Source organism: Neophocaena asiaeorientalis, unplaced genomic scaffold (genome assembly GCF_003031525.2).
Source record: "Neophocaena asiaeorientalis asiaeorientalis breed wild unplaced genomic scaffold, Neophocaena_asiaeorientalis_V1.1 scaffold437, whole genome shotgun sequence".
NCBI classification, from domain to species: Eukaryota; Metazoa; Chordata; class Mammalia; order Artiodactyla; family Phocoenidae; genus Neophocaena; species Neophocaena asiaeorientalis.
Genome location: NW_020173375.1, coordinates 1329763 through 1353162, shown reverse-complemented (window position 1 = coordinate 1353162; position 23400 = coordinate 1329763). Strand labels below are relative to the sequence as shown.

General features: G+C 35.4%; 1 protein-coding gene across 1 annotated transcript in view; it reads right to left on the bottom strand.

The window, feature by feature from the left end:
• The window catches only part of STAG1 (STAG1 cohesin complex component), a 418973-nt gene that overhangs the window by 7085 nt on the left and 388488 nt on the right, over window positions 1-23400 (bottom strand). Inside the window, exons 23-29 of the mRNA XM_024746228.1 lie at window positions 18733-18825; window positions 16555-16729; window positions 14696-14835; window positions 11495-11596; window positions 8681-8829; window positions 7812-7940; window positions 3486-3688 (exon numbers count right to left, since the gene is read on the bottom strand). Coding sequence (XP_024601996.1) covers window positions 3486-3688; window positions 7812-7940; window positions 8681-8829; window positions 11495-11596; window positions 14696-14835; window positions 16555-16729; window positions 18733-18825 — 991 coding nt within the window. The remainder of the gene's footprint in view (window positions 1-3485; window positions 3689-7811; window positions 7941-8680; window positions 8830-11494; window positions 11597-14695; window positions 14836-16554; window positions 16730-18732; window positions 18826-23400) is intronic.

The following is a 23400-nucleotide window of genomic DNA, read 5'->3' as shown; positions in this document are numbered from 1 at the left end:
CATCTCTTCCAAGTCCCTCCATCCCTACAGAAGGGGAAGAATGTGGCCAGCCAGAGAGACCCCTCTAACCTTCCTTTTGCTCAAGCAATAAAAGGCCTATTTACTGGGTCTTAGAGGGGCCCCAGGCAGCAGCACTTAAAATCTGGCTGGCCTTTACTGAGAAATCAGCAAATCCTGTTACACAATTAGGCACTGGTCACCAGAGAAACTCTTTGGCCAGGTTATACTTGCGGGGCTGGATTGAGGGACTCACTGATTTCATGCCTCTAACTTCTACCTCTTTAGAGAAGTCTTCCCTGATCACCCCACTCAGCCCCCACTTACCATTCTTTTTTAGCTTCAAGAGGAAACAAAATCATTCTTGCTCACTTAGGGCTCAATTATACACTGTCCTGCATTGGCAGGTGATCTGTCATGTGTATATGTTATCTCTGTAATTAGATTTAAGTTTCTTCAAGAGACCAGGCACTATTTTTTCCTTCTTCTAAAGATCATTTATAAAGATTTGAACAGATTAAATTACTATTTATAGCATTATTTGCATATCTAAATCCTGATAAAATGCTACATAAAGTTCTACCTATAAAATTCTAAATTACAGTTGACCTTTGAACAATACGGTTTGAACAGCATGGGTCCACTTAAACTCAGATTTTTAAAAATAAGTATGTACTCCAGTACTACACGATCCACAGTTGGCTGAATCCACGGATACAGAATCAAGTACATGGACTGTAAAGTTAGATATGGATTTTCAACTCCATAGGTGGCTGGTGCCCCTAATGCTCCCCCTCACCCCACTGTTCTAGGTCAACTGCATTTTCTTGATGTGGGAAGACTTAAAAAATAGTATTACTGCTATGTGTTTCCTTCTGAAGAATTTTAATCACAAAATGTAGTATGAATCCCATTGTTTTTCCTCCCCCAATAAGTCTCAGAGACATGTGCATGTGAGGCTCCTCCTTTGCCATCAAGCATTCTCTCTCTCAGTGTATTCTCCAGTTTCTAAAATTTTGTCAGACCCATGTATGTTCTGGATAGGCTTTTCTGTTCCTGGAAATACCTACCTATTGTCTGGTTAAGGTCATTCCACTGATCTGAAGCTCACTACTGAATCTCTTCAGCAAAGATATGTTACATCTTCTTTTATTCATACCACTTTTCATTCAACATTTAATTCAAAACTTTTATTCTCTGCTGCACTTAACATTTTATGATCATAGGAATGGTCTCATTTAGGTTCTTAACCTGGTAAACCATCTTTCAGCTTTCTACTACATGTCATCCTTTCCAGAAAAATTTTCCCTGATTCATTACGAGTTTGGTCACTCCCTGTATGTTTCCAAAGAACCTTTTTGGCCCATCAGAGCACTCACCACGCTGAACTGAAATTGCCTGCTTCTCTGTCTCCCTTTCTTCACTGGGAATTAATACCCAATCTCCAGCATCTAGTACAGTTCTTAGGAAGGTGCTTGGTAAAGACTTACTGAATAAAAGAGTAACTTCAGGAAGAACTCACTCTTCTTGAAGAGATCCTCCTAACCCTCAAGATTCCTCAATGAAAACACTTCTTGCAAAGCTCTCTCATCTTCATTCCAAACAGATGAAACTCTGTTGCTTAAGGATTCTGGACATGTAACTTACCTTAGTTACTTGGTAAATTTGAAACTGATACGGAGCAAGTTTTCTTTTTTGCAATTTAATGATTACCAAATTAGGTTATCTGGTCTGTATATGCTTCTCCGTCCTGAGGATGATAATACTAACTGCTCCATTAATGTATAGATAAATGGTTATCTAAATTCTCTAAGCCTTTGGTTTCTTCTGTGTAAAACCTGGATAATACTGTTGAACTCAGAACTGATTTATAAAACATCTATACAGCATTTATTATGTGCCAGGGACTGACCTAAGTGCTTTACAAATATTAGTCAAATAAATGATTAAGTGATGTAATGCACGTAAAACACATTCTTGGTATAGCAAGGATTTGATGAACTCTGGCTAAGATGACCATTACATCTAAGAAAAGCTATGAGCAGAAAAAAAATACAGATAGAGGAATAGATGTGGGGTGCCCTGATAAAAAGGCTGCTCTAGAAGACATTTCCGAAAGGAAATGACTGGCATCATTCTTTAGAGAACAGTTCAGGATCTTATACTATAAGAACAGGGTTCTGTATTTTCATTTTCTGGGCCAAAAAGATTTTAAGCCCCAAAAGATTTTAAACTTGAAAGGTAATCTTAAACTTTACCATCAAGTCTGTAAATATTTTCAAATCTTTTATTCTCTTCAAAATATACATTCAGCCTAATCTACTGACTGATGCAAGAAAAGGGGCATTACTATATGACGACAACAGCAGCTAACATTTATCAAATGCTGCCTATGTGCCAAGCACTGTGCTAAGTAATCACTGTGTGTGCGCTAAGTTTTTTGGGGAAGTATCTAATTTAATATTCACAATAGCTAACAGGACAGATACTCAGATCATCCTTCATCTGACCAGTGATTGAGGCTTAGAGAGGTTCAGTAACATGCTCAAAGGTTACACAGCTGAAAAACGAGAAAGCCAGGTCTGAATTCTAGAACTCTGAATTTAAGAGTTTGTGCTCTTCATCAATAGTTAATACTGCCTCCCCAATGATGAAAGAAACATTAGACTTAAATTCTAATTAATTTTGCTGCAGGTCTCAGCAAAGTCTTTGAGGAGTCACTATTTTTTAGCAGCAGAGGTAAACAGAAGGCTGTGAACAGGGGCAACAGAGCGTGATGCAGATCACTGTCCTCTCTTGCTTTGGAGAGATTCTATTAGGAGAAGCATGGAGATGGAGCAAGATTATTTGGGAAAATAAGCATTTTTACTTTGAGTTTTCTTAGTTTAAGACTAATGTTTTGTTTAATAAAGCAATCTTTAGTCTTTTTGGATATAGGAATATCTATTATTGATCGCATTTTCATGACAGTTCAACTCCCTGTTCCCCATAGCCTATGAGGGTTAAAAAACCAGATCTGGCCATCACTATTTTAATATACAAAAATAAATTATCCAACCAAGTGGTGGAAATGGAAAGTTGTTCTGGTATATTCATTGTGCTGCAGAGTTCCATCCTCAACTTACCAAAATCTCTCCTATATTAGGATGCATTTTGATAGAATAACATTATGACTGTCTTATTTTAAATTTTAATGTATTAGAGATCTATGGTAAGGGGATCAGTTTTATAAACCTTCCTGTCTCCTCTTTTTCTCTGTGCCTATCTTCCTCTGTGTTCAATGCTTTTTCAAGCTCTTTTTCCTTGACCTGCTTCTGTCCTGTTTTGTCTGTCACAACCTTTGTGGCTGAACCTCTCAGTGTATATGAAACATACAAGGAAATAATGTGCTTAACAGTATTATCTTGCTTCAATGGATTATTTACCACTTTATTTTTCTTGATACTATCAGGCACACTATTTGCCTCATAGTATAAAGGCACACTTACCTTCTACTCGTTTTTTGTGAAGTGGAGGTCGTCCTTTCTTATTCCTTACTGAGGAGGTTTTGCTGCTGCTTCCACTGTTCACAGACATTCTATCATCTTCACCTCCAGTGACTAATGAATTTCTATAGGAGATGAGTGGAAGCCATACATCCTCCCTCCTTTCCATCATCTGTTCCGTTAGGAATTTTTCTAGGTATGAGTGACTAGAAACACAAAAGAAGCAGTCATTTTTATGGAAGCAGTTCATGCATCACTTATTTAATTTTTTTTTCATAACCTGAGGCTCTCTCTCTCTGAAGGTTATAAAAAATCCTTAAGGACACACATTAAACTATTAACAGTGGTTACCTTTAGAAAGAGAGGGATTGAGAATTTAAGGTTTTGCTTCACAAATTCCTGGAATACTTTTTTTTTTTTTTTTTGCGGTACACGGGCCGCTTACTGTTGTGGCCTCTCCCGCTGCGGAGCACAGGCTCCAGACGCGCAGGCTCAGTGGCCATGGCTCACGGGCCCAGCCGCTCCGCGGCATGTGGGATCCTCCCGGACCGGGGCACGAACCCGTGCCCCCTGCATCGGCAGGCGGACTCCCAACCACTGCGCCACCAGGGAAGCCCCTCAGGAATACTTTTAAACAAGCAAATGTATTACTAAGGGTGTATGTGTATTTCTTCCTCTACTCCTTTCTTTGTTTTTAAATACCAATGTTTAAAATAAAAATCAGAAGTCTGGCAAAAAAGGTTATTGAATTTTCTTTTAAAGTGTTCAAACCAGGGCAGGATTTCTAGAATGGTGGCGTGAGGAGCTTGGCATACCCTCTCCCCAGCAAAACAACCTGTTTGGTGATGGTTGTTGATAGTGGGGGAGGCTTTGCACATGTAGAGGCAGGGGGTCTATGGGATGGCAACTCTCTGTACCTTCTCCTCATTTTTGCTATGAACCTAAAACTGCTCTAAAAAATTAAAGTTAAAATAAATAACATAAATAAATTAAATCACATGTTCTCCTGTCAGTCTGGAAGACTCTACATGGCCCAAGACTGCCCTTCTCAGGAGCAATCAGTGAGGGACCTTCTAAGCTGCCGGTCCCCTGGCTGACCATGGGGCAAAGTAAACACCCTGAACTGTGATAGCAGCTTTCAAAAGCCACACCCACATCCAACAGTAAAAATCTAACTTGCTAAGGAGGTTTAAGCACAACCTTTGATTAATAAGGGGCTGACACAGGCTAAATAATAAAAAACAAGGGAAAAAAAGATCTGAGTAGGGACAGCAGAGGCTGCATACTGCAAGAGAACAGACCTCACAGAGTTTGTTACTCCAAATAAATGACCAAGCAACCAACAACATCTATCTCTAGGAGGATGAAGAATGAATATCAAGAGTAGCTAAATTATTATTTTACAATGTATCACATATGCAATACATTATCTAAAATGGTCAGTTTGCAACAAAAAATTATGAGACAAAGAAACAGGGAAATGTAATCCATATGTAGGAAAAAACCCCCAAGCAATAGAAACTTGGCCCACAACTGCAAAGCAATTATTATACATATGTTCAAAGAACTAAAGAAAACCATGTCTAAAGAATTAAAAGTATAATAACACTATCTCTCATTAAATAGAGAACATGAATAAGAAGATAGAAATATAAAAAAAAGAATCAAATGGAAATTCTGCAGTACAACAATGGAAATTTAAAAGTCACTAAAGGTGCTCAACAGATCTGAGCTGGCAGAAAAGAAATCAGTAATCTTGAACACGTATCAATAGAGATTATGTAATCTGAAGAGCAGAGAGAAAAAAAAAATGAAGAAAAATGAACAGTGCCTGAGAGAAATGTGGGATTCATTAAGTACACTGACATGTATAATGGGAGTACCAGGAGAAGAAAGGTGTAGAAATAAATTTGAAGAAATATGGCTAATCACTTTCAAATTTGATGAAAAACATGAATCTACACATTTTCAAAGCTCAACAAAGTCCAAGCAGGATAGATGCAAAGAGATCCACAACCAGATGTATTGCAGTGAAAATGATGAATGCCAAAGATTAAAAAATCTTGAAAAGTATCAATAGTAAGAGAAAAGTAACTCATTACACACAAGGGAACTCCCAATAAGTTTAAAAGCTGACTTCTTTTTTTTGTTTTGTTTTGTTTTTTTGTGGTATGTGGGCCTCTCACTGTTGTGGCCTCTCCCGTTGCAGAGCACAGGCTCCGGACGTGCAGGCTCAGAGGCCATGGCTCACGGGCCCAGCCGCTCCACGGCATGTGGGATCTTCCTGGACCGGGACACGAACCCGTGTCCCCTGCATCGGCAGGCGGACTCTCAACCACTGTGCCACCAGGGAAGCCCCAAAAGCTGACTTCTCATCAGACACAGTAAAGGCCAGAAGGAAGCAGGATAACATAGTCAATGTGCTGAAAGTAAAACGCTATCAACCCAAAATCTTGTATCTAGAAAACTGTATTTCAAAGCTAAAGATGAAATAAAAACACTCTCAGGTGAACAAAAGCTTAGAGAATTTGTTGCTGGCTTACTTGCTTTACAAGAAATACTAAAGGAAGTTCTTCAGGCTAAAAACAAATCAGAGAGTAATCTGAATTTACAGGAAAAAACAGAGTGCTGAAGGGTAATTACCAGGTAGTCATAAAGGACAATATAATTGCATATATACTTATCTTTTGTCCTTTTCACTGATTTTAAAAAGAAATTGTATAAAACTATGCATTGCTCTGTCACTGGAACAATAACATAGAAATGTGTATTTGACAATGTACACAAAAAAAGTGTGTGACAGCAAAGATGTATTAGTAAGGAAATGATAGCAGATGGTATTTCATACCCACAACTATGAAAATAACTAAAAAATATAATTAAAGATCTCTGAAGGAATTAAAATGTTACACTAGAAAATAGCCATTTAATATAAAAGAAGGCAATAAAAGAGGGAAAAACAAAGGCACAGACATATAAAAAATAGAAATTATTATGGCAGAGATTGTTTCAAAAGAAAAACCATGATCTAACTACAGGCATGCCTCATTTTATTGTGCTTTGCTTTACTGTGCTTTGCAGATACTACATTTTATACAAATTGAAGGTTTGCAGTAACTCTGCATTGTCAAGATGATGGTTAGCATTTTTAAGCAATAAAGTAGTTTTTAATTAAGGTATCGACACTGTTTCTAAGACATCATGCCATTGCACACTTAACAGACTACAGTGGAGTGTAAATATAACTTTTCTATGCACCGAGACACCAAAAAATTCGGTGACTTGCTTTACCTATTACAATATTTACTTTCTTGTGGTGGTCTGGAAGTGAACCTGCAATATCTCTGAGGTATGCCTGTATATGCAGTCTACAAGAAACACACTTTAGATTCAAGGGCAAAAAGACAGAAAGTGAAAGGATGGAAAGAAAGCTATACCATGCAAATAGTAACTAAAATAGAGCTGGAGTGGTTACACTAGTATCAGACAAAATAGACTTTAAGAGAAAAATTACTAGGGACAGAGGAGAACATTTTATAGTGATAAGTAAGAGTCAATCCACCAGAAGACATAACAATTATAAACATATATACAACTAACAACAGAGCCCCAAAATACACATGAAGCGAAAACTGAGAACTGAAAGGAGAAATAACAATTCAGTAAAAATTGTTGGAGACTTTAATACCCCACTTACAGTAATGGATAGAACAAATGAACAAAAGAAAATAGAAGACTTGAACAGCATCCTAAAGAAAACTATAAGCGAAATGGACCTTCAATCTTCTTGAAACCAGTCAAAAACAAAATAAAACTAAAATATAATTAATATAAAAGGAAAGAAGAAAGTTTTCCACAATAGTTAAGCCAGTGTTCATAGATCTTTGAATTAGAGAATAAGAGATCATTTCCACTTGCAAATTCTAGGGTACTGAAAGGTAAATAATCAAAGAAAAACTATATAAAAGTTTGAAAGAAAATTATAGTCCCCTAAAATAGGGGTCCCCAACCCCCAGAGTCTGTTAGGAACCAGGACGCACAGCAGGAGGTGCGCGGCGGGTGAGCAAGCAAAGCTTCATCTGCCGCTCCCCATAGCTCACATTACCACCTGAACCATTCCCCACCCCTACCCCCCATCCATAGAAAAACTGTCTTCCACGAAATGGGTCCCTGGTGCCAAAAAGGTTGGGGACCGCTGCCCTAAAACAACCTATTAGAGCCTAAGTTACCAAGAGTAATTATATCTAGATGATTTTTTTCAAAAATTAAACATTTAAAATTATAATGGTGTCATGATAAAAGCCACTTGTCCTGTAACATGCAACTTACACAGTCTTTTTGTCTTGTCGAAGAAGCTTAGATGAAAATTCACTTAGTACTTCTAGGAAAGCCAGATTAGGAGGTGGATATTCTTGTCCTTTCTGATTTTGGTATTTAAAGGCAAATTCTATGCCATCCCTGAAATAAAAGAAAATATTGTCTTATTCTTCCAAATAGCTAGTATAGTTCTTCAATGGGCTAGAATTTCAAAAATAGTTGGGAAGGCAGCAAAATCATCACTGAAGGTAGTAAAATCTGACAAATTCAAATGGTAAAATAATTTGTATGACATAGTTGCATAATAATATTTAATTTTATTACTTACAGTGGAAAACAACTTATATTGTGAACATGTATTTCACAACTTATATTGGGAAAAATAATAAGAAATAGCTAAATACCCACAAAGCTAAATTCCTGTATAGCTTTTAGAGATAACAGAATACCCTGGAAAGATACTGAGATTGTTAGAAAATTTGGTTCTTAGAGCTGGTCATGGTACCAAGCAGGTGTCTGAGTTTTTGTAAGATACTTAAAATTTTTTGTCATTCAGTTTTCCATTATGAAATGAAGTTGCACAGTGCTTTTAAACCTATGTCTCCCACAACACTTTCTCACCAATAGACCAGATAAGAACATCCTGTTAAACTTTCCTTTCTATACTTTATAAGATGAAAAAATGTGTGAAATAAGTAACTATTTTTCAAATTAAAAATACCCTCCTGGTTGAGAATCACTAGATTAGACAACCTCTAAAGTTCTCATAACTTGAAAATTCCAACATTTGTCACTTTAAAAATTGGTCATATAATAGTTGTTTCTGGTAAATTCCAGTAAACCAGACTGTATATAACAGAGTGTTTATTTAGCTCACTCACTTGTGAAGCGTGGCAACTGCTTCTCGTGTCTTGATCTGGTCCAATCCGAATGTAAGGGCAAAGCGACGTGCCAATTCTTTAATGCCACTTACATGGGCAGATGTCCTATCTAGGTTGGGACCTTGCTCTTGAACAAGTTCATTAAACAACTGGTAGAAAGAAAAAAAAAAAAGAGGAAAAAACCTATAGTTAAGAAATATTTATTTATTGTTAGAATAAGTAATATAATTTAAAAATATTTAAAAGCCATATGGTAAAATACATATTTCCTTCCTTGTACTAACAGTAGCCACCACTGTTCCCGTTCTCCAAGTCATCTACTATTTCTTGAGCTCATTTTCATGCTAGTTGTGTGATTAAATGCAAACCAAATTTCTTTTTTACCAAAAAGGAACACATTTTGGGTTGGGAAAAGGAAATATGTTTACAAAAATATACTACGTATTCGTAAACATCTATGTATTCTTTTTGTTGTTTTCACAGGAATGGTAATATATGAAATACAGGGTTCAGAACTTTGTTTTTTGACAAGAACATTATGTAAAAGAAGACCATTAAGATATATGGGGTGATTTTTCCCACCCAATAAAACAAAATATACAAAAAAGTTCTTAAACTGAGTGAAGAGGTTTTATAATTACATAGACATTACATATATTGTATCAAAATAACAGAAACAAAACTCTGGAGTACTAAAGAATATAAAAGCAATCATCATTCTGTCATCGAAGTCAGACACTTAGATTATCTGCCTTCCCTTCTATTATGAGAGACGGATAACCCAAGCTTTCATCTAAAGCCACTCCCTGCTTATGTACTGAATCTCCCTGTCCTTTACCTACTTAGTGGTTTGGTCCTGAGCTATTGCTTTCTCCTGAATCCATTAACTATTCCCTCTCTGTTAGATGCATGCACCTTAAAAATCAAGCAAACAACCCTAACTTCTTAATTCCATCTCCTCTGCCAGTTACCAACACGTTTTTCTCATTCTCTTTACACAAAGATCCTGAGTATTGTTTACATTTGTTTTCTTCCTCATCTCCCAATCTCTCAATACACTTTAATCACACCATTTCACGGAAATAGCTCTTATCTTCTATTAATTATGTTGTCTACCATTTTAGGTTTCTTTAGCAATAGACCAGCTTAAACTACTTACTCTGCCATGACTAGAAACAGCAGTTCTTCCAGAGATTTTCAAATTTATACATAGATAATTGTTAATAAATTCTTAAACTTTAAAATGTTTTCACAGATAATTATACACAATAGCCTTAAACTTTAAAATTTACATTTAAAATAAATTACAAAGAATATATTTCACTGTACGAATATCAAAGTTCTCTTTTCTCTTTCCCATTATATCATTCTTCTCTCCAAAGATAATCAAGGTTAAAGTCTGAAATGTGACTAATTTAGACACATTAATACATAAAGTGACTAATTTAGACACATTAATATATTACATATATAAAGTTTTAACTTTTACATAAATGGTACTGTACGATATATTTTATCCTGAAACTTGCTATTTGTCACTTAATATTTTGTCTTAAAAATCGTTTAGCTACTTCAGAGTATCAGTATATTTAACCATTCCTCTGTTGATGGACATTTAGACTATTTCCAGTTTTGCAATATTACACAAACTGTTGCAGTACAACATCTTTCACATATACGTTTTTGTGCACACCAGCATGTATCTATGTAGATACCTAAGTAGCAAAAGTACTGGTTTAAAAGGAATGTATACCTTAAATTTTGAAATATACTGCAAAATTATATTCCAAGAAGGTAAGAGCAACTGCTTTCACAAGGGACCTTTTCTTGCCACATCTTTAGCAATCACTGGTATTATCTATCATTTTAATTCATGCCAGTCTATTTGGCAGTGATAAATGTCTCCTTGTTTCAATCTGTATTATATTAATTATTAATTAAGTTATGCCTCTTTTCATGTGTTTACTGCTTTTTAAATTTTCCTCTTCTGAAAAGTGGCTTTTCATTTGCTCACTTTTCTATGGGATTTATTTACTTTTGTTACTGATTTGTAGGATTTGCTATGTATGATTAAAAATATTTTCCCACAATCTGTCACTGTTTTTTAAATTTTGTTCAGAGTGCTGGTTGATGTATAAATCTGTGTAAGTATATATATATAATCAATTTTTTACATTGTGGCTTCTTTCCTTGAGGACTTCCCTACTCCAGGACATAAAAATATCCTTTTATTTTCTTATAAACTTTTAATTTTTAACATGTATATGTAATCCACCTAGTAGTTATTTTGGGTGCATGTTATGTAGGGCTATCACCTATTGAATAGTCCCGATCCTTTCCCCACTGACCTTTATCATAGGCTAAATATATACATACATACCTACAGCCATCCCCAACTCTCCCATCTCTACGTTAATACTAGGCATTTACTAGAAATCTTATTTAGGCAATACATGTGATGTATTTTCTTCTTTGGATACTATTGTTGCCCCTTCCCTTATTAAATACTTTAAAAATGTATTTTAAAATTTTTTCTTTAAAAATGATTACTTATAAAATATCCAATTTGGCATTTCATCTGGTCTAAGAATAGATCACCTTAGGATTTCATCTATTTGAAATGTGAACTATAGGACTGTCTTCCTAAAGAAAATACACATAACACATCTTTGTACCAGAAAGTATCCATAGTAATGTATTAATGCAATGACCTAATTTAAATGAGGTAAGATACCTAGCACACAATAATAAGCACATGGAAGTGCTCAATAATATTAATTCTACTCTTCATCTCTTTCCCTTCAAATTTCTTACCTGTTGTAAACTGAGAATGAGGGTCTTGGCACACTGAATTTTATCAATCTGCCTGGTTTTACTCAGTGTTTCCTTAATAATATCACCATAGTCATTGTAATACTGTGAGAAAAAGAAAAAAATATAGTTTTAAAACAGTTGGAAAAAAAAAAACTGTTGATATTTAATGAGATAAATAGGCTGATGAAAGAAATGGAAAGGTGAGTACAGAGGTGTTTAATTTTTCATCCTAAAAACCTAATGAGAGCTAAAATATATTGTCTAAAGTTAAAGGAATACACATTTGATATTTAAAATTATGAAATAATAATAATTAAACTAAAAAATTGGTAATTCCAAGAGGAGAAGAAGTGATATAGGTGAGCAAAATTCCTCATTCTTTACAACATGGATTCAATAGATTTAAAAGGTGACAAATCAAGAAACAGAACTCTGACAGAAACATCTTAAAGAGCTAAAATCAAAACAGTTAAAATTTCTTGCTTACTTCTGGGGAGTAGGCCTAAATAAGGGGAAGGGCAGATTACAGTAACAGATTTAAGTTTTCACTGAATACTTTTGTGCACTCACTATCCCCCATAACATGTCTATATTTTACCATTATAAAAAATAAAAACACTGATTTCTTCAACAGTGATTAAGAAAAATTCAACTAATTTCTTTATAATTCAGTTTTTGGATACAGGATTTAAAGAGTTTTCCTTGTGAGTAAATAATTAGGAAAAACTTTGAGACCATTAAATCTGGATGTTACTTCCAAGCTAGAGCATAAAACCTATAACCTATGTAAAGAAGTGAGTATATTAGCTTGACAACTGGATTTTTATAATCTTCAAGAAGATAGGTATTCTTCCATGATGTGAAGTGCAAAAAAAAAGGGGAAATGTCTTGAAAGAATCATCCTTTCAGTGCAATTAAAAATTATCTCAATGCAGATAAAAAGAGAAAGATATATGAGAACACTAAAGTGGTTCGACAGGTAGATCAACAATAAATTCAGATTTTTAATGATCACATAGAGAAATGAGGCAAAAAGCCAAATAGACAAGGATGTATAATAAAGAATAGCAAACAACTATTAAAATATTCACAAAAAGATTAAAGCCTAGAAAGAACAGAGGAGTGTAAAAATTGCTAAGGATGATAAAGCTTATTTCTTGAAACCAAGACAGTATTGCTAAGGGATGACAAGGAAAACCATATTAAGCTCATATTCATCTAACCAAACCCCGTTTCGACATTACTTTTGGAAGCCTTGTCTGGTTGCTCACTTAAGTCTCTATTTGTGCTTGCTTTGTAATTTATACATCTATCTCTACAGTAATCATGATGAGGCTTTATGGTTTAGTGGAAAGAGCTAAGCTTTGAAGCTAGGCAAACCTAAAATCGAGTGCCAGTTTTTGCTACTTTAATAGTTGTGTGGGGACTTCCCTGGTGGTCCAGTGGTTAAAATTGGTCTTGCAATGCAAGGGACACCAGTTCGATCCCTGGTCAGGGAACTAAGATCCCACATGCCGCGGGACAACTAAGCCCGCGCACTGCAACTACTGAGCCCACGTGCCACAACTAGAGAGCCTGCGTGCCGCAACTGCAGAGCCCATGCACTCTGGAGCCCTTGCACCGCAACCACTGAGCCAGTGCACTCTGGAGCCCGCGTGCCACAACTAGAGAGAAGCCCGCATACTGCAATGAAGAACCCACACGCTGCAACGAAAGATCCTGCATGCTGCAACTAAGACCTGACGCAGTCTGTAAGTAAGTAAATAAATAAATAAATAATTTAAAAAAGTTGTGTGGATCTTCGAAAGTTATTTAACCTCTCTGAGCCTTAATTCCCTTATCTGTAAATGATGATATTATTTCCTAACTCACAGAGTTACTGTAATCAACAAAGATAATATAAAAGCTTTAGAACAGTGTCTCAAATATAAATGGCATAGAACACAGGCAGCTATTCATTATTAGCATGTTATATTATGTTTACATTTCAGTTTCTCTGTTAATCTGTAACCTCCTTAGTACAGAAATCATGTCTTATTTAAATCCCTGGCTACTAACACAGTGCTCATCACACTGCAGTTGTTTAGCAAAATATGATGACTTAGTTACTATGTCATAACTAGAATTGGACATAAACATGTGAATCAATGGGATACACAATATTGAACATGGGCAAAATAAAATACTGTGTCTGACATAAGAACAAGGCCAAAATACATAAACTGAGAAGTGTGCCTCTTAGGCTATATCAAAGATTTTTGAGCACTGCTTTTTTTGTGGTTCAGAAACAAAATGCAGCTTCTGGAAAGGAGAGCAGCCAGGAAGGCAACTACCTATCAAAATCCTGTCATATAAAGAATGGTATAAAACCTTTCAACATCTCTTTACCTCCCTCAGGAAAAAAATCCCAAGTTCTCACACAGCATATAAGGTCTACCCTGTCAGTTTCTTTAAATCTTACCTCTGGCTCCATTCTCATAAGCAATCTATGTTACTCTATCAAATTACTTGCATTTCCCCCAAACAATTCATTGCTTTGTACACGAAGTCCGATCTGCCTAAAAGTCCTCCTACTACTTTTTTGCTTGACTGGCTAATTTATGCTTATCGTCTCAGACTTAGTTCAGAAGGCACTTCTAAGCAGTTTTCATTAGCCCTCATATTTCTTAAGAGCGGGGTATCTGTTTTACGTATTTCCAGGAACCCCTATACGTACCTCTGTTATACTGTATAAATGCAATTGTCTAATTACTTGACTATTTCCAGCTTTAGACCACTTTGGAGTAGGAATTTAAAAATCTTTGTAACTTGAGTGCCTGGCAACACAGTAGTAGGCATACTTATGAATGTATCTGAAGAGATTTCATAGGGAAGAGAGTTAGCTTTCTTCCGTAAGAGTCCATGGCCTCATGCAAATAAAAAGGCATTCTTTCATATAAATGTAAGCAACTCCTACTTTATGGAACTGATATAATAGTATAGAGTGATAAAAAGCTCGTATATAAAAGAGAGGAATTTTAAATATATCAGAAAATCATCAATAATATTTAGGTAGGAGCTGTCAATTTTAGCTTATTCATCATTCTTTCATGTTTAATTGCAAACTTCTCTGCTACTAAAGTGGAAGGAGAAAAATAAGAATATGAAACTACTATCTTAATAAATAAATATCCCATTTAAAAAAAGACTGTAAAACTATACCTTCATGTAGTGTTTAAAGATGTCTGCAGCTGCATGCATGTCAACAATATCGTAGATGATAAGTTTGCTGAAGGCAGCAAGTAGATTCCTTCTCTTATGTAAGGCCTCAATTTTATTAGCTTCGTCTTCTTCATCACCCTCTAACCACAGAAAATAAATTACTTATGAACTTTGGCCCTCTATCCAAGGTAAAACAATGCAGACAATCTGCATAATAAAAAACCAGCTTATAACTTTACAAACAGGTACAATTCAGTTTTAGATGGGCTAAAAACTGTTAGCTATACTGATTATTTTAGGGTGCTATATTTAGTTAAACATTTATTAAACACTTAGTAGGCACTAAGGTTTCTGTCTTCTAGGAGACTGTCATAGCAAAGATTGAGTAAAGTAAACAAACCATATAGATTTTTTTTCTGATACTTTTGTCATAATAATACTGTTGTTCTGTTTACCTTTAAAATGCTGTCTTCTCTTATCTGAATATTCCTTATGTGCTAATGTATTTCTACAGAGAAGAAATTTCTAGAAATTTTTAAGACACAGGGAAAAAGTTTTCTTTTAGAAAAATATATGGGGAGTAATGGAAATTATATGGAGGAGTTAGTTTTCAGTTCTTGTCCTAAACATGGTTACACTGTAAGCTGAGAAAGTATATTTTGCAAACTATGTTAATGTACATATGCATTTTTTAAAACAAAACCTTACCAAATGCTTTCAAACAAGTAGTCTTTATTCCTCAAGTTTTAGATTCTCAGGCCCTATTGGCTTATCTATTTCTAATCCCAAGAAAAATTTCTCCACAAGGCCATAGACAATAAAAGTTAAGACATTTGTTTCAGGCTCTGTACTGACCCTCTCATGTTTTGGCGTGCCCTTATTTAGGGACAGTGTTCTTCCTTCCCTTCTTTGCGTGTACATATTCATAAAAAAACTTACTCTCAACTTCTCTCTTCCCTTTCTATTAACTGGTCCTGCTGTGAAGCATCAACGCTTTGAGAAGTTGGAAATCTTTTTGCTTAAGATAAGTAGAAGGTAAATTTTATCTCCTGAGATTAATATGAGCTCAAAATAAAGATCCTTTGTTCACAGCCCAGTATTTTCTAAAATGTTCTATTAAATAAAGAATATTCTAATAGCACCAGGTAGATCTGTGGATCTGATATGCCACAGATCTTAGAGATTATCTATTTCACAAATAACCTATGTAATATTTATTTATAATTATTTATATTCAGTCTAATTTTACTAAGTTTTCATTCTGCAGGCTCAGCACAATTTTGACTGGTGAGGTTTGATAACATTCTTTTAGCACTTAGTATCTTAGAGTCACATTTTGTTAATTTAAGTAATATATGATCACTACTCAGAAGGAGAAAGGAACTCAGATGCTTTCCTTTAGAAAAATTGTGAACCTGGAAGCAGTTCAATTAGAAAAAAACCATCTATCCTAAATATACATTTTACACATGTGGGAAATGACAAATGTACACAATTATTTATTATAGCATAGATTATAATAGTAGAAGATTGGAAACTAGCCAAATATCAATATGAGATGAATAATATAAATTATGCTCTATTTAAATAATAAAATACTATGTAGCTATTAGAATAAGGAAGCTCTATATGTAGTGATGGGGAAAGATCTTTAAGGCACTATGTTAAAATTAAAGCAGGGACACCTCACTGTGTATATTTTTATTCTTGTTGGTTTCTTAACTACATGAATGTATTAACTTTTTTTTTTTTAAGAGAGAAACTGTAGTATTTTTTAGGATTGAATTTGAAATTTTTTCTCATATCTTTTGGGGTTGGTAAAACAAGATCAATATTGACAAAATGATAGCTACAAATACCCATGCTCTGGTTCTCCTCATCTTGGTCAATGAAAACATGATCCATCACAAAACTGAGGAGTTCAGACTGAAGTCCAGTATCTGGATTAAACACCAAAGGCTGAAGGCCCTCCCTGCCACCTGTCATTAATTGGTGGCTGAAAATCATCAATAGATCACAGAGTAACATGAAAGCCTGGAATGCAAAGGAAATTCATCAGTAAAATATTGTACAAATGTAGCTGTAACTACAAATCAATGTTAATGAAACTATACTAAATTAAAAACAGCTCAATAACAGTACCATAATAGAAATTCTGAGTATTCAAATTGCAGCTACTTAATTTTAATTTCCAAACTGAATAAAATTATTTTGTCTCATTACAAACTAGTCGTACTTAAGACTCTCCACCCCCCTAAATATAACCTGCTTCTTTTACTTGGCTATATTAACTCAAAACAGTTAAGATATTTTTGACTTGAAATTATAAAAAATGAGTTAAACTCAACTCTGGAAATACAAAATTGATATAATAAATTAATGACAGATGTTACAAATCAATCTTATACTGCATAATCAAATAATAAGCATAAATCTTAAGACAAACTGTATAATTCAACAAATTACAATGTAGTACTTTAAGTCTGTAAGCTCCTATTTTGGATTCTTCTTTAAAAAATCTATTGTAAAACGAAATTTTTAACAGTAGGTTAAATTGAATTCAAGGTCATTCACATAAAAAACAGTGTCTGAAAGCTTCCCAACAAATGTAATCACATAAAGAAACTTTCAGTATATTTCCCCATAGAGAAAGTATTATAGTTATGTTGCCAAATTTATCCTATTTAATGGATGGTACAAAATAAACTTGTATCACCAGTTTATTGAAACTGAAAGATTTTGTTATGGAATAACTGAGGGCTCTGATACCTCAAAACAATCCACTCACCCCCTTCTAAAAATTGACTTCTATGGGAAAACATAATTTTGGAATGTATCTGGAGATGGCTGTATACTTGGTTGTTTACCTCCAGCAAAACTCATGGCAGTTCATGCTCTAAGTACACAACCATGAAATACATTACTTGAGTCACTTGAAAACAGGAGAACATGAAAGAAATCCAGGAAAATATATATTTTTAACTGAGGCCATACTTTTGCATGTCACCAAGCAGTGAGGATGCAGAAACACTAAGTTTTTGGCTTAAATGTCCTGAGCTAGGTACTTTTTAGACAGCACTGGTTGAGTTCAGAAGGTTTAGAGAATAAGGTTTAGGAAAGACCATTTCTCTTCCCATTTACGTTAGATGCTGATAACTCAATAAAGAAGAGACCTGGATAACCTATTTGTAGGAAGAGACAGCAAAGGGTAAGTACTGCTGTACTCTTTTTAGATATAGACTCGTTTTGTAGCCCAACATCATTAAAAAAAAACGATATGGAAAAGGTATATCTGTTTTATATAAAAGTATTTCCTAATAGAACAGTATAATTAAATAGATTACAAAATCACTTTGTGAAAATGGTATTGCCTTGGGCTCCACTTTGACCCTCTTTGGTCTGCGACCTTTCCGAAGGGGTGAGGAGTCTGTTGGACCAATGGGATATGCCCACCTGCACCTCTACTTTACATCACTGCCCAGGTACAGGGATTCAGGAATTCCTTGCCCTCACAGACCTGATTCTGCTACCAGGGGGTGCACAGGCATCTTTCCTAGACACACTGCATCCCCAGTGTGTACTCCTAGGCCCCAGGGTAATCAAGGAGCAGCTGTCTGAAGAAGTGATGTTGATAGTTTGGATATGTGGGCTGAATTGTTCATATGCATGTGTGAGGAGTTCTACCTGGTGTGGGAAAGAGCTGAAGGTGAGAAGAGAAGGTGGACCCTATGCCAGCTCCCCAACTCTCCAAGTTCTGGTAAGGAATCAAAACTTCTAAATCTGAACCTGCCTTCCAGGCCATTATGACAGTATACTTGTCAAGGTACAAAGACGTGTAACAGGTTAGCTTACTTTGTAACTTAAATATTCAGACATCTATATTCTTGTCCCAGGTGCCACAAATGTTAGGGATAAACCTGCATGCTAAGAACTGTCATAAAAAATAACATCTTTTTAAAAAAAATTTACATCTTACTGTTCTTCAGTAACTCATTTGAGTTATTTTTATTGAGAGCTCTTAACTGACAATTTCTTACCTGTTCCTTCACTGGAGTATTAACATTAGATAGGCACTGTTGGCAAACAGCCAAAAAGGATTTCACAGTTTTCCTCAATACCAACAAATCCTCCTGTAAGACATATTCAAATTTATAAGCATGAATTACAATATCCTATAAAACTGATCCAGAAGAAATAGTAAATGGAAAATAGCCAAACTAGTTTATTGTTAAGGAAATTCATAAAACCAAATATATTGTTGGGAACCAAATCATATAGTTATTTCCTAGTTATCTTAATGGAAGGGTCAGCGAAACTGATAATCCTGAATACTCAGTTCTATTTAGCTTTGGAATGCTCAGTATGATTTCCTCCAACATATTTGCCTTTATCAATATGGTTTACTCAGGCTGATATTAAAATTTTTAGTCATTGCTATAGCAAATACTAGCTGGTAGGAAAGTGACAGAGTGCAGCAGCATACTGAAAAAAATCAATTAAGCAATAAACATGTACTCCCATATTCTCAGGACTCTGCAAAATGTCAAGGGGAAAAGATAACTTTAAGATAGTGTCCATGTTCTCAAAGAGTTAACATCTTAGCAGGGAGTTAGACCAATTAGAGAGTAATTAAGTGTTTAATTTTTTGGTGTTAACTCTAACTGTAGCAGAAAGAGCTGAGTTGGAGGCAGCTTCATAGAAAGATGGCCTTTAATCTAAGATTGGATGGGTGAATAGGATTTAATCAGATGGCCATATAATATTCAAAATGAAACATCTGAAAAGTATAAAAGGAAATTTAAATTTATCAAGTACCTATAATGTGCCAGGCACTGGTATGAGGGCTGTTACATAATTTCATATTTATATTGATTAGAAGAAGTAGTTATTATTAGCAAGTGTTTGAAACCAGGACTGTCTGATATCAGAGTTCACGATCTTTTCACTGACTAATGAGCAAGACGCATGCAGATGACTCAGTATGATATCAATATTTAAAATAGTAATGAAGAGTAATTAAATGAGCATAGGCTGATGTAGGAATCACTTTTAAAAAGTACTCTGTGAAACTAAAATTCTTTAAACTACTCTATTTTGTACAGATGAGCGTACTTATTCCTTTTTGGGATCTTCACATCCCAAATAATGATACTTTAAAAATTATACATATTTCCTTTTGCTAAAATGAGTGCAATATTCAGAAGAAGGAAATAAGATCATCTTGTGCAGAGTAATAGAAAGGACACTGCCTCCAGGACCTTTAATGTTCCTGCAGATGAACATCCAACAACCAAACCTCAACATTCCTTGACCTTTAATTTCAAAGACTCACAAAGCAGTAGGGGAAATAGACAAGAGAACACGCAACTGCAACAGAATGTAAGGAGTGCTATGTTGGAAAGCCTAACCCAGAGTCAAAAGTAGTCACAGAAGGGTTCCCAAACAAGACTACATGTAAGCTGAGTTCTGAAAAACTAAAAATTATCTACCTATATGGAAAGGTGTTCCAGAGGGCACAGAATGTTCAAAAGCCCAGAGGTGCTTTTGAGAGACTGCGAATTTATTGCAGCTGAGGCACAAACAGGGAGGAGAGTGGTGAGAGAAAACTGAAGAGAAAAAGAGGACCCATTTTCCATTTAAATGGAAAGTACTTAAAATGCTATGCTAAATTATTTGGCTATTATCCTGTCGGCAATAAAGGAACTAATGAATAGGATTTTTATCATGAAGTTGCTAATAATTTATGTTAAAGAATCATATTCTAAGCAGAAGGGAGAATGATATAAGATAGGGAAGCTAGTTAACAGTAAACACAATCTTCTGTTGAGGGCTTATTATGTGCCAAATACTGTGTTCTAAGGGGAATAAATTTAAGTCTCACAATCACTCTATGAAGCAAGTGGTTAATACGTCTATTTTACAGATGAGGAAACTGAAGTTCGGAGCATTTATAGATTCTAAGCGATAGAGTAAGGATCCATACCTAGGGTTATCTGACTCTAAAGCCCATGCTTCTAATCATTATTCTACAGTTCATCACATATTAACAAAGGCCGTGGGAATAATCTAAAATGAGGGCCTGAAAATGAAATGTTGGCAGAAAAGATGTAAATAGATTGAAGAGAAATTAAAGCAGGCAGGATTGATAGAATTTAGGAACTAATCAGAACAGGGGATGTTGATGTTACGCCTACATTTCTAGGTAGTTGCCTACTAAATGGCTTACGGTATAAGGCACCAAGAGAGTTAACACAGGAACAAATGCTAAGGTAACAAGTTGGGCTTTAGAGATGATGATCTGCGATCCCTGAAAGATATGCTACTACAGATGTCTAGTAGGCAGCTGGATGAATTCAAAGTCCATGGTAAAGAATCTGAGCAAGAGTAGAGACTTGGGAGTCCTCTGTATTTAGCTGGCAGCAGAAGCCATGGAAGTAGATGAGACTGTTAAAGGAGAATATGTAAATAAAGAGGGCTGACAAAAGTATCCTGGGGAACACCGATATTTAACAGATGGATGAGAAAGAAGAGCATATGAAGAAATCTAAGAAATGGTCTGAGAAGTAAGAACAAAACCAGAACATGGCATCCCAGAGGTAAGGTAAAAATGAATGGAAGGACTTCCCTGGTGGTGCAGTGGTTAAGAATCCACCTGCCAAATCAGGGGACACGGGTTCAAGCCCTGGTCTGGGAAGATCCCACATGCCGCGGAGCAACTAAGCCTGTGAGCCACCACTACTGAAGCCTGCGTGCCTAGAGCCCATGCTCTGCAGCAAGAGAAGCCACCGCAATGAGAAGCCTGCGCACTGCAACGAAGAGTAGCCCCCAGTCGCCACAACTATCAAAAAAAAAAAAAAAAAAAAAAAAAAGAAAAAAGAATGGAATAGTTTAACGATGACAAATGTTACCAAAAGACAAGATAAGGATTAGAAAGTATTGCAAGGATAAAGGGCTAAAGTCAAACCGCAATGGGTAGAAAGGAGATAAGAAAGAAGGCAACTCTTTCAAAAAAGTTTGACAGTAAAAATTAAAAACAGAACTACCATATGACCCAGCAACCCCACTACTGGGCATATACCCTGAGAAAACCATAATTCAAAAAGATACATGCACCCCAATGTTCACTGCAGCACTCTTTACAATAGCCAGGACATGGAACCAACCTGTATGTCCACTGACAGAAGAATGGATAAAGAAGATGTGGCACATATATACAATGGAATATTACTTAGCCATAAAAAGAAACGAAATTGAGCTATTTGTAGTGAGGTGGATGGACCTAGAGTCTGTCATACAGAGTGAAGTAAGTCAGAAAGAGAAAAACAAATACTGTATGTGAACACATATATATGGAATCTAAAAAAAATGTTTTTAAATGGTACCGATGAACCTAGTTGCAGGGCAGGAATAAAGATGTAGACATAGAGAATGGACTTGAGGACACAGGGTGGGAGGGGGAAGCTGGGGCGAAGTGAGAGTAGCATCAACATATATATGCTACCGAATGTAAAATAATCAGCTAGTGGGAAGCAGCAGCATAGCACAGGGAGATCAGCTTGGTGCTTTGCGATGACCTAGAGGGGTGGGATAGGGAGGGTAGGAGGGAGACGCAAGAGGGAGGAGATATGGGGATATATGTATGCATATGGCTGATTCATTTTGGTGTACAACAGAACACACACAGTATTGTGAAGCAATTATACTCCAATAAAGATCTATTAAAAACAACAATAACAAAAACCAAAAACAATAAAGAGTGAGAAAAATAGGACAGCTGCTAGAGGTCTTTTGGCGTCTTTGTTGACCTTTTCAACATAAAAGATTTGAGAATATTTGTTGAATAAGTAACTGAAAGAAAAACAAAATGCAGGCCATGCTACTAACTAGCTATGTGACCTTAGAGAAATTATCTTATATCCCAGAATTACAGATTTAAAAAATCTATAAACAAGAGGGTTGAACTATGTATTCTCTGAAGTTCTATTGCATTCTGTGATTCTGCTGAATTAATTTAGGCACTCAAATGAGAACATATGGGTGCTAACTGGTAAACCTAGTATGCAAAGGATGAATGTTCAGTTGGCCTTTTGGACAGATGTTTAATAAATATTTGCTGAATGAAATCCAAGTACACATAATACAGATGATACCACAATCCTAGGGAGAAATATGTAATGTGTTCATTTTATCACACAATAAATATAATTAAAAAATGATGCTAGGAGGTATTAATCCTCCTTTATTCCCTTAAATTTCATGGTTAGTGTGCAGTTTGACGCAGTCTAGGGAATCAGCTATCTTTGGAGTTGGAGGCAAAAGATTCCTTTAAAGGTCAGTGTAAAATGATTACTTGCCAATTCATCTGAGGAGTTGTAAATTTAACATCACAACTAAGTAAGCAACCTACTGATTGTAGCATTTTAAGAAGAAAGTGGAAATGGGAAGTAACCAAGGAAATACTGAGAGAAGCTAAAGGCCTTCTTTAGCAATAAGTTTAGCATAGATTTGGATGCAACCTAAATATTGAATGCTCAAGAAAGTTAACTTAATTGTAATCAGTTAGAATTCATTGAGAGAAATATAAGTACCAATCAATAGGTTTAGGTAAACAGGCACAGATACTGTATATTTAACAGAGTTAGCTAATCTCATATAGTAGATTCCTTTGAACAGCTGGGAACAGAATTTAGGTTTTTTTGGATTTC